The sequence below is a fragment of the Drosophila subpulchrella genome, chromosome 3L (assembly GCF_014743375.2).
Source record: "Drosophila subpulchrella strain 33 F10 #4 breed RU33 chromosome 3L, RU_Dsub_v1.1 Primary Assembly, whole genome shotgun sequence".
In the NCBI taxonomy this organism is placed as follows: domain Eukaryota; kingdom Metazoa; phylum Arthropoda; class Insecta; order Diptera; family Drosophilidae; genus Drosophila; species Drosophila subpulchrella.
Window position 1 is genome coordinate 12003124 of NC_050612.1, and position 12221 is coordinate 12015344.

Here is a 12221-nt window from a genome sequence, read left to right on the forward strand (position 1 = left end):
ATCTATTTTTTATAAAATTAATTATGTTTTACAATATTTGACGCTGATTTTTAATCTTTAACCTTTGAGAGTTTTTAAGAGTAATCATGAAGTTAGGAAATGAAGTGTTAAACAGGGATTAATAAATAAAATATTATTAAAGAATACTTAACAAGTTTGACATAGAGCTGGTTTTAAAGCGTTACACATACTTACCATATTATATACATAATAATATTTCTCAAACTCTGGAAAAAAAAGAAATAGAACTCTATCGTAATCCAATTTTTACCTTTATCCAACTTTAATCGAACCCTTGTAAATGTGCCACGAATCGCACTTTGAATAAAAGACAGTTCCTAGTTAATTATTCATTGACATTTATTGATTGAATTTGATAATGTTTTTCTGCAGCATTTTGTTGAATTTACATTGAATATGTGTTAAGGGTTTTTTCATCGTTTTCATTCTTATTTTCCCTATCGTTTTCGTATCGATTTGTTTTGATTTGATATTAGCAGTTGCACAGATACACAATTATGTACTTAGGGTTAGTTAAGAGTTTGCGGTGTTTGCTATTTAGATATCTGTTAAGATATTTACGGAGGGGAGCTTAGGAACCTGAATTCTGGCCCGTTGGTATTTGCAATACACACGTACTATTTATATGCATTCACATTTAAAAAACTATATATTTTGTTTATTTTTCTGTTAGTTTCCTTCAAAATATTCATATCAAGTTTCGGCGGTAGAGTGTTTTTTATGTAGTTCTGTCTTGGCATACAAAAAATACAATAGTTATAAATACCTAGTATCTGTTGGGGGGTGTGCTGTTTCATGTAAAAGTCTGCCCTGAATGGGGAAATAAGTACTTGTAACGTTTGTCATCGAAAATAGTTGCCGTTTTGTATCTCATCTGCTGGTCACTTGTAAATGTGGCAATTAAAAGTATCTGTATTCGCATTTTCAATCTGTATATGTAGGAGGGCTCTTTGTAGGATTCGTTTATATTCTGTAACTAGCACAACAATTGCACATTTAAATATGTATATATATATAGTTATAGTATAGGTTCATGCGTGTTTTGGCCTTGGTTTTCAATAGTATCAGTTGCTTGTTGGTTTTGTTGCGGTTGGGAAATGCGTTTGGTCTCTTTGTTTGGCCAATTTTCGCATTCTTTAACAGTATCGCTTTCAATTGAAATTCCACTTTGGTTTATATTTTTCCTACTCTGCTTGCTTCACATATGTATTTAGTTTTTAGCTAGTGCCTTGTAACATGAATAATTTTATTTGATTTTGTTTTATTCTTGTTTGCCCGCTTGTGTGTTTGAATTTGTCTATTCGATATAGGAAATTATCATAGGTACACATATCAACACAGTAGTTATGGTTGGTTAGTACAGCAAACTCTTGCCTATATTTATGTTTAGCCATTTAACTATTTATCTCTTTACTGGTTTTGCTGCACAAAAATTTTGGAAGATAGCAGTTTGAGGAGTGAGGAGTTTAAAAGTAACGAGTGCCCTTTTGGAAGATACTGGGTGAAGGAGGCGTTTGAGAAGAACACAGCATATAGAGCTTTTGAAATGATAATCGTACAGCGTTGACTCTACTTCGATGTTTGTCTCTTGGGGATCATAACTTCCCCGATCACTGTCGATGTCTTGGCGATGGCAGACTAACGAAGTTGAAGAAAACCCAACTCAAAATGGAAATTAAAGTATAGACTAAGACTTTGAAAGGCTGTGCAAATATTCCAAACCAAAGGATTCTCTTACAAACTAAATACTGATTACCGATTAATTATTTATCCATTTATCTATATATTTATATTTGTTTGCATAATACTCCATTCATTTGTAATTAACAATCATGAAATTTTCTTGCAGATCGCTTGAGTTAAGTGTAAATATTAAAAATAGTTGTAATTTGACTTGGATTTTCATCTTTGTTGTGCATCTTTTAGTATGTATTTTATCTTTAGTTTTCTTCACTAAAATTGTCCTCAGCCACGCCCACTGCCTCCTTTGCGAAAGGTATAAAAAGTTCTTGCTACAGTTTACAGTTAAGAGTTACGGTTTCAACAATTCTTTCATTATTCATAGTATACACAGCTAACCGCGTGTATGGGTTTAAGTTTAAGTTTAAGTTCCTTCATTATAGAGACCATTGTATATAGTACAAAATTTACAATAGAAGCGAGACCTTCTGGGTGGGAAAACCAATTGGGGACGGGTCGGGTTGGCGGAGAGTGTTCGGTAAAAGTTGGATGGGGTGGTCGGGTTAAACGGGGAAAAGCCCTAAGTTGTGTATAAGCAAAAGAGCTGAAGGCTGCCTCTCGGGGGACAAGCGCGTGTCTAATAAATTTATACAAAATCTGTGCTCAGAAAATAGTTTACAAATATACTTTAGACTTAGTTACACTGTCCTTTGGGCGTGATATAAAATGTACAAATCATGTACATATATCTCATAATTATTAGTATTGTAAATAGCATTATCCTGTATGTCTGGGTGTGATTATGTTTCGTGTCTTTGGTTTTGTTTTCGTTTTTTGGGGGGTTTCAAAGAAGCTCAGAGTTTCGCAGATTTTGATTGTTTCTTGACATATGGTAGAAAAGATGCTGAATTGTCATTTGTATATTTAGGTATACATGTTGCTGATATATTCGTATATTTTAAATTGACCCAAAAAATGTTTTGTGTATATGTGATATTTGCGCGTTTTCAAGGATATTCCGGTGGTCGGAGAACCCTTATATTTATATCTTAATCGTGTTTCTGGTAAAAGTCTTCAAAACGCATCTGGGTGCTGGAGTAGGTAGCTCGAGTTTTGTGTGTTCGTTTATTCTTGTGACTTTGTTGGCTAATTACTTTTCTTGGATTGCCCAATTGTGACAATTTCAGCAATGCTAGGCTTCTAACAAGTCCCTAAATTGTGTTTTTAATTTATCCGTAATTTTGTTCAAGCAACTTTTAGTGTAGAGCAGGGAACCTGGCTTTCCACATTCGTGTTACTCTTCACTTTTGCACCATTTGAATTTCGATTCTTCGCTAACATTTACAAACTGAAGAGAAGGAGGAGTCTTTGTCAAACAACTAGATTAAATACAATACATACAATGCTGGATTGATTACAATATAGCTTTGGTTAAGTTATCATCGTCGTCGCCATCGATGCAATTACATTGCTCGATCCGCACTTTCATCGGGGTTCAAAACGTTTTACAAACGGTTCGTTCGGTAGTCCTGTTTTCTATTTCAATCTTTTTTAAAATCAATTGATAAATCGCGCTTTTTGCTTGCGCACAAAGTCCTGCGCCTGTTTGTCGTTGATTCGCACCTCGAGGATTTGCAAAATGGGATTGCCTTTCGGGGGGAGTGAAGAACATTTTACATAGCATCGATGAAGATTAGGTTGTCAGAAAGTGTTCTACTCACATTTATCCTTCTGCTCCATGAGGGGCAGTTCGATTTGCTTCAGCCCATGGAAGTTGTCCACACTAGTGCTGTAGTCAGCCACTCCGGGAATGTTTCCCAGAGCCAAATATGCCTCGCCACCAAAGTCATTGGCCGTCAGAACATCGTGGTCCATCACCGTGAAGCAGATCATGGCACCATCAGTTAAACACTGCTCCAGGGTCACCGAGAACTCGAAGCATTCGTCAAAAACGGGGTTTAGAGTGCGCTGGAATGAGGAAATAATACACGTTATTACAAAATATAAAATAAGAAAACCTAATTTGAAACACTTAAAATAAAAATTGTTTCAATGCATGGAAGGTATGCTCAGAAAAATGCAGAACAGAAAAACCGCAATATAGAATGTTTTGAGTTAAAGGAATCGTCTTCTTACTTATTCGAGAAGAAAAATTCTTAAAATCAAGACGAAAGTACTCTCAAATTTGTTTTTCGGTATGAAGCAGTCTTTAAATATCTCGATTTTAAGTATTTGATAATTAATTAATCTTCTCTTTCTTTTAAGATCAAGACCTATTTAAAAATGTTTTCATTTATTATTACTTATCTATGTGGGTTATGGATATTTCTAAATTATCTTAAATTAAATGTGAGTTGTTAACATGTTTGGCTTTTAATATAATGACATCTTTGAAGAGAAGATTATTCTATTCCATATTTATATTAATAGAGAACAAACTTAAAGCTTACCTTGTGCACATTGGTCTGCTGCTCCATGCAGTGAAGGAAAATCCTGCGGGGCAGCAGTTCGATGACCACGAAAGGATCGCTAAAACCATTCGGATCCAGGGGCACCACATCCCGGGCATGCAGGACCTCCACACACAGCGAATCGTGGTTGAAGTAGGCCCTCACGGCCAGCGATCCATATGGAGATGGCATGACGGCCATCAGCTGCTCCCTCAGACGTTGCATGTAGAACATATCGATGAGCCGATCCGTATCCGTTTTGTGGAACTGGAGCCTCTGCTCGATGCGCCAGAAGTCCTCGGTGTGCAGGCACTCCAGGAGCAGACCCTGGCCCTCGGCATGAAAGAAATCGATGAGCAGCTGCAGTGCCTCATAGAGGCGCTTGTGGAAATGCGTTGGCTTGTCCGTCTCATCGCCGGTTTCCATCTGCCGCGACATCTCGCCCAGGACAGTTTTCCAAATGAATCGCAGCGATCGGTTGAAGTTCTTGGTGAGCAGGGCGCTATTGAGGGCAGCCAGGTGGCAATCCAGGTACTCCAACAAAGGAACAATAGCTTGATTCGCGGGCAGGGAGTCGGGTGACCAGGCCAGATGGAACATTGCCTTCTGCAGGGACATTTGCATGAGTGGAGCCAACTTGGACAGGATCCTCTCACACCTGTTCTCCATGTGGGTGAGACTGGACTCCAGGAGGTTATCGGCTGACTCCTCCAGTGGCTGCTCATCGGATCGGAACTCCGCCAGAGTGCGACGCACATACTCCACATTGTTGACGGTGACACACATGTCATCGGAACACCGGAATGGACCCTGTTGCTCGTAGTAACCACTATCCGCCAAGGCCGTATGAATCAGATCGCAATAGTGCATGGCAGCCGAGCAGACCACATCGATCAGCTGCGACTCCATCATGATGGCCGTGTCCTCATCCGGCCAGTTCATCACCTTCCAGAACTCCTTGATGTTCAGCAGCGTGCTGGCCGTGTCCACCGAGGAGCTACTGTACCGCACAATCCGTTCGCCCTCGCAGATGGCATCCATGCGAATGGCAGCCCTGATCCTCTGCAGCGCCTTCGCCTTGCTGACCATCATCCAGCGCTCCAGCGTGGGTATAAACCATTCGTGGCTGTTACTCAGCGCCAGCGGCTTCTCCGGCGGCTGCGGCTGGGCGGACAGGTGCCGTTTCAGCTGGCAGAACTCCTGCAGGGCCAGAAAGAGCTCGAACGGCTTGGTGTCCACCGGCTCCGCATCGCCCTCGAGCACGGCGTACTGGGAGAGGTTCATGCGCACCCCGGGCACCTGGCCAGCGGCCATCCGGCTGTACACCTCCTCGCCCACCATCGCATCGTATTGTTTGTAGATGATGCTGAAGTACTGAATACCATTCGTGCTGTCGGAAAAGAAAATAGGGGAAGCGTTTACGTGGCTGGGCATCGATTTATGGGATTACTTTGTAAGTCTCGGGGGCTTGAAGCGGGCTGCACAATATTATTGCTTTAATAGTTTGTGGGCTACTTTTTCTTTGGTTTGTGGTCTTACTTTGCTCTATGTACTTCGGGTTATATACCTTTGTTCATAAGACGGGCTACCTTATAAACTTTCGAAGTACTTTCTTGTATAGTCTTAAAAGTTAACTCTTATATTTCCTTAGTTTGTGTATCTGATCTTGGTTTATCTTGAAAACCAATTTCGCTGAATAAGTACATCATGGTCATGTGAATTTATTTTTAAGGCTCATGCAACCATGTTTTAACTAAATTTATTTAATTCATCAAATCCATCAAATGCTGCCAACCTTTTTCTAGGTTCCCATGACTTTTATAAATAAACCCAGTAAACGTATTTAAATTTAAGTCAGTGTCACATAGCTACTAGAATACTACTGTCTATTGAATATATTAAATTTAGGAAATATAAGAAGGAAAAGGTCAAAACGATTTCTGAACACCTGACTATACATAATAACCCTTGAGGCTACCTATTTACCTGTAGCATATTATTAAATGACTCCCGAATTTAAAGCCAGAAAATGGCGCAATTAGCCCCGAAGTAAATTTTGCTAATGCTGCCCGACTCGGCATCAGGAACTCGACACTCAACACTTTGGCTGACAGCCCCTGGACATTTGTTAAATGCCTCGTCAGGATGTCCGGGTTGCTTGCCCAGCCGAAAGCAGGAGGCAACGTGAGAGCATTTTTATGACAGCGCAATTAATTTGGGGCTTATGTGTGTAAGCCACTTGATGTCCTCATTAAGGTCCTTTTATGGCCGCGCTAACTGGCAAATATGTGACTGATTAGGCCGGCGGGATGGCCAAGAAGGCGACCCTATGCATCTATAAATGAGCCGTTATTGAAGCCCTTCCGGTTGCGTTTAATGCCGTAACGTGATCCGCTGGGGGATCAATTTATCATTTCATTTTGGTGAGATTTTGAAATACTGACACGAAGCTCAGCTGAAAGCTGTCTGTGTCAGTCTAGAAATGTAAAGCCTGCCAAGGGAAATTCGATGAAGAAATTAAATATCCAATAAAACGCTCTATGGCTGACTATATTTTTTCAAAATGCCAGGTAAGTAAATATTATAAGTGTAATATTATTAAATCTATAACCAATAAAAATTCCAATACAAAGCAATTTTGCTTTTAAAATCTTGAAAAGACAGTTTATTCTTGAAAATTACCTTTTTCAATTATATTTGCAATTCTTCAATCAAAAACGACACTTTTAAATTACAGAAATAACTTTTAAAGAATGTAAAGTACTTTCTCGATGTGAACAATTACTTCCCCAAGGAAATACCACTTGAAATCTTAGATATCCTCAAAAGAAACCCAACGTACATGCTGAATAAAATGGTTTACTTTCCTATACTTATTGCAATAGTTAAGTTAAAAACATTACCCCCTCGGGCTAAGTAGTTTGCTGTTCTCAACGCTGCCGGCAATCTGTCAAGACAACATTCTGTGGCCCTCATTAATGCTCGTTAGCTTTATGACTTTGACTGGGCCATTTGACAAATGCTCAAACTGATTAGAGACCGGCAACTGTAAAGTGCTCCGCCCCCGGCTACGATGGCGGATTAGTTGGAATCGAAATGACGCCATTTGCGTGGGGGCCACAATTCAATTGGGTCAACACGGAGTGCACCGTTCACATGGTAACCCGGGATGGGGGCTCTGGAATAGGGCCGTAACCAGGACCTTGCTTGTTTTGTTAAACTGCTCGGTACATTTTATTTGTTCGCTGCGAGTGTGGACCTTGGACCCGTTTAATGGGCGACACGTGTGCCACATTCTCAATCCGATGCTTGGGGATTTTCCAAAGGTAACTAAGTGAAGCCGAACCGGCGACTAAAAGTGATACGAAAATCTACTCACTTGTCGAAAAGGGCATGATAGTACGTCTGTCCCAGCTGAATGTCGGCCGTTAATGTTGTAACGAAATTCGATAATGGATTGGGCAGTCCCTGCGACTCCCGCATCACGGTTTGGCCCCACATCACGGATCCCTTGCGCAGGGCGTTGACCACCTCGCCCCTAACGCCCTTATTGAAAGGACACACGGCTCTGAAGGCCCTCATCGAACCCAGGAGTCCCAGGCAGCGCAGCAGGAATTCCAGGCGAATCAGGGAGGGTGGATTCAAGGCGGGGAAAATGTCCCGATGCCGACGGATTTGATTGAGGGAGCGCTCCACGAAGCCGTTCATGGCATCCGCCAGCCACTGCTCGAGATCTCGACTAAGGGCCTCTTGGTTGGGCTGATTCCACTGCTTCTCCACATCGCTGAGCAACCGGTGGAGGAATTTGGGGTCCAGCGGAGTGGATCTATTCAATTTGGCAGCAGCCACATATCTGGAAATGGAAGATGTTGAACGATTTTTGAATTTTGCATGTCAGATTCAGGGAAAAAGCATTTTAAAGGATAAAATAACTGTTAAAAATTGTACAAATTTAAGAAATGGTTTCTTAGAACACTAAAATAACTTACTTTAAATTTTTGATATATTTAAAGAAGACATTTGCTTTTATTGAGTTAAAAAAGTGTTACTTAAATAAAAAAGGAACCATTAATAATTTTAAAAAATATATTGTGGGGTTGTTTTGTAATACCTTTACAAGCATATAAAACAATATTAATGAAAAATCTTACACAGAAGTCGAACAAGTTGTATTTAATTTTTAAAACAAATGCTAAAAATTTTTCCTTTGTTGTTGGTTATATAGTAAGAAACTATTTTGTTGAATATATATTATTCTATTCTTTTTTTGGGTAAGTCATTCTGTTATAAAAAATAAAAATAATCATTTATTAAGGTCCCTGAAAAAAATAGCTCTGTCAATTTAAAGTAGGTACAATTTCAAGGCTGATATGGTAATAGATAACTAACCTGGCCATGGCGCAATGTAGGTCCGAGAGATCCCCCTGCACGGCCAGCTGATGCAGGATGGTGAGAGCCGGACCCGGGAGATCGCCACACCAGGTCCACGAAGGTTCATGCGTGGTCACCTCGTGCTGCATGAAGACCCTTTGCAGCTGTTCGACCTTGTGGATCTGCTGTTCGTGGTTCTCCTCGCTGACGGTGCTCCGATCCTCGCGAGTCGAGAGCCACATCTTGAGCCGGATTCGACCCTGAACGGTGCTCCGATGACTGCGTGCCTCCAGCTTGAACCAAGCATCCAGTCCGGTGGATGGGATTTCGGATACCGGAATGTTCACGGATCCCAGGAAATCGTCCTGAGAGCCCTGGCGAGCCGATTGGCACACCTGCTTGAAGAAACGCCCCAGTCCTCGAACTCCACGGACCTCATTCAGTCGCGAGACAGCGTCCATGACGCAGCTTTCGTCGTCGTGGTCCCAAATGTCCAGGTGGAAGGTGTCCGTATTGATGTCATCAATGTCGCTATGGTAAATAGAAAATTTTTAAATTTTACATCAAAATTAGAATGAATGTTGGCTGGATTAATGGTAATTTATTGGCGATTTGCTCTTATTCATTCATTATTAAAGATTTACACATGCTACCATGAGTTTATGGTGCTTTTCTCAGACAGTAAACTGAGCTTTGCTGCTCCATTTGATTTATTGCATGATTTATGGCCCCTTTTAAATTGAAGCAACTTTCCCTTTACATTGTGTTGATTTCTCAGAAAGAGCACGAAACTTCATTAGCAAAATATTCCTCGGCTGGTGTTCAGTAATATTAATTTGCAATTTCTGTGAACCAAATGTTTGAAGCATGAAAAATATTTTTTAATTATTTCTGGGAATGGCAGTTTGCAGTCTAGAAATAACAAGGTCATGGAAATAGCAATGTTCTCGAATGCAAATGTAATACCAAAGGTTATTCTTCGACAATAATTGCTGGAGTGTTTTAACAATTAAATAGCAAAAAGTAGAATTATACTATTTTATATCATTAAACAATAATATATAGGTAATTTTCAAATTAAAATATAAGTCTTATTGCTTGGACAAATATCAGGGTATTTTATATTCGATTACTTTTCGTTTCATTTAAAACCTTTTCCATTTTTATTGCAATTGCAACATAAAATTCATTGCATTTCTTATGGAGCATTTCATGGTGCATTCGTGTATCAATTTTATGGACAATGTAAATGAATTTCTTTCTTTTATGGCCTACAACTCGTAAATAACGTTCGATATTGAAGCGATTCGTTGAGTATGTGACAGGGCTCTAAGACCACAGATGGCAAGGATTTATTTGAATTTTTACTGTGGCCAGGTTATTTTTAAATGTATTAAAAGTCCTGGATAAATGCTTTTTTGTAGTTGTAAATCTTTTATTTAACCTACAAGTAACACACTAATGATCCAGAATCTGTATCTAAATTTGATTCGAATTGATTTACTCACAATTTGAACTTCTCGTTCCACTTGGGGGTCAGCGTGTGGGGCTTGATGCTGGTCGCCTTGATGAGCTTGGCCGGCACGGGTCCGCCCAGTGAGTCGCGCTGCTCCCGCCGTCCCGCCTCCCGCCGCTTGAAGCTCAGCCGGAAGCTGTGCTTCCGGTGCGGCGGAGAGTCCGTGGCGCTGTTATCAAAGCCGCCGCTCATGTCCGCCGAGAGGGCGCGCGGCGTCGGCGGCAGCGGCAGCGGCGACACGGGCGGACCGCCGTTTTCGTCCGGCTGGATGCCCAGCATGCAGTACGGATCCGAGAAACCTGCAGGGCCATTAAAATAATTGAGTATGGGTTGAAATAAGTGTAGGTTACACATGGGGTGTTCAAAAATACAGAGAAAAAATTTTTGGAAAATAGTTAACGTTTTTATATGGGATAAACTTAAAAAGGGGCAGCTAAATAAATCAAAACATAAGCATAGAAATGATGTTCCTTTAAAACAGGATAAGTTTCAGCGACAGCTTTTAACATAAAGTACATTTCTTTATACTTTCGCCCTAAACATTTTTAAAAGAATTTCTGTATTTTAAAATATGCTTTTTCAATATGTAAACTGTAACTAGTTGATTTCCTTTCGATGTAGATACCACATTTTAAAATAACTTTTTTGTGGATGTAATATACCACTTCTGATTTTAAATATACAAAAATTAAATAATAATAAATTAACTTCATTTAAGTGATTTTTCAATAGCGGCAATTATAAATCAATTATAAAGCCTTAATCGCATAATGTAACTGATATTATGTTTTCATCTCTGTAAGGGCCAAGACAAAAAGATGGAAAATAAGAGGGCGTGGGTAAACAGGGGGTGTGAGAAATGCTGGCGCATTAATGAAGAGCCCGCCTGATGACATTAAATGCCAATTAATGGCACTGCTCGCGGGGACGACGTGGCGTCAGCTGGTCCCAGTCACACATTGCGTATGATTAACATTTCATTTGCATAAAGTGCCGCTCAATTATTGAGTGCCTGTGATTTACGCGCACAGCAATTGGCTCTCAGCCTCGGCAGCCGCAGATGTCCGTTGCCAAGGAAAAGACTTTCGCACAAAGATCCCCATAATTGAAACAATTACGCTGCCTTGGGGACAATATCTGTTATTGGTATTATTTCGGGACGATTAATTTAATTGGTTTCAAAATGACAGCAAATACGGTGGTGCCCCATATCCGTTTGCCCATGCTGATTATGTACTAAAACCGATTTCTTCCGATTTGGATTTACTTTCAGTGGGGGTTTTTTTTGCCGGTAAATCGATTACGGCGCAGAAATGATTCATTTGAAATTCGGACTCGTACACTCGGGCACTCATTGTAATGGGCAATTTGATTGTTGCCCTTCATGCTTGACCAGTCGGCAAGGAATCACTGGCTGCTAATGAAAATCGAACCGAACGGAACGGAACTGAACCTGATTCTCCGCTTTCGCAGCTTATTTGCCAATCGAGACTGGGCCAAACAAAGGCCGACCGCTCTCATCGGCCACGTTTCATTGGTAACGAGTTGTTTGCCATCTGCCAGGGGCCTCCCCCTACCCCACTCCTCTTTTGACCCCATCCAGATGCCTCATTCTGGCCTATTTGGTGTTGCCTTTGCCTTTCCAGACGGTAGCCGTCATCAGTACATTTAGCAGATGGCAGACGGCACACTAACACTGCACCACTACACAGGGGCGGGGAAGGGGGGTGGTGTGTGCGAGGAGGGGTCGTCCAGGGGGGTTAGAAAAATGCTCTAACAGAAGCAGACGCAGACGAAGGAGCACTCAACGTATTCCTTACACATCCTTGAGCACATTAAAATGCGAAATTGCGTTGCCTTCGATGAGGATGCTGCTGCTGCTGCACAGAGAAGAATTCAAATGTCTACAAAGTAAGCTTAAATGTATTTTATAAAAAATACCTTTTTTTGATTGAGACAATAATAGTGGTTTTTAAATCAAATAACAAAAATTATAAAGCTAAGAACTTTTAAAAAAAAATTTAATAAAAGTATATTAAAACTATTATACTTGTATCAATATTCCAAAACCTTAGGATACTTATGGCCAATTCTCAATCTCTCTTTAAGGTTATAGTTTTTTATCTGTTAGAAAAAGTTAACCTGAAGGTTAATTGTTCAAAAGAAAAAAATCGTTTTCTCAA

At 40.4% G+C, this 12221-nt stretch overlaps 1 protein-coding gene across 4 annotated transcripts in view; it reads right to left on the reverse strand.

Annotated features, from left to right (window-relative positions):
- Window positions 1-339: 339 nt before the first annotated feature.
- Window positions 340-12221, reverse strand: part of LOC119554013 (BAI1-associated protein 3) — a 61387-nt gene continuing 49505 nt past the window's right edge. For all 4 annotated transcript variants that reach the window (XM_037864730.1, XM_037864729.1, XM_037864728.1 and 1 more), the window contains exons 8-13: window positions 10031-10337; window positions 8541-9053; window positions 7531-8004; window positions 4152-5541; window positions 3423-3669; window positions 340-3350 (exon numbers count right to left, since the gene is read on the reverse strand). In XM_037864730.1, coding sequence (XP_037720658.1) covers window positions 3259-3350; window positions 3423-3669; window positions 4152-5541; window positions 7531-8004; window positions 8541-9053; window positions 10031-10337 — 3023 coding nt within the window. In that variant the 3' untranslated portion in view covers window positions 340-3258. The remainder of the gene's footprint in view (window positions 3351-3422; window positions 3670-4151; window positions 5542-7530; window positions 8005-8540; window positions 9054-10030; window positions 10338-12221) is intronic.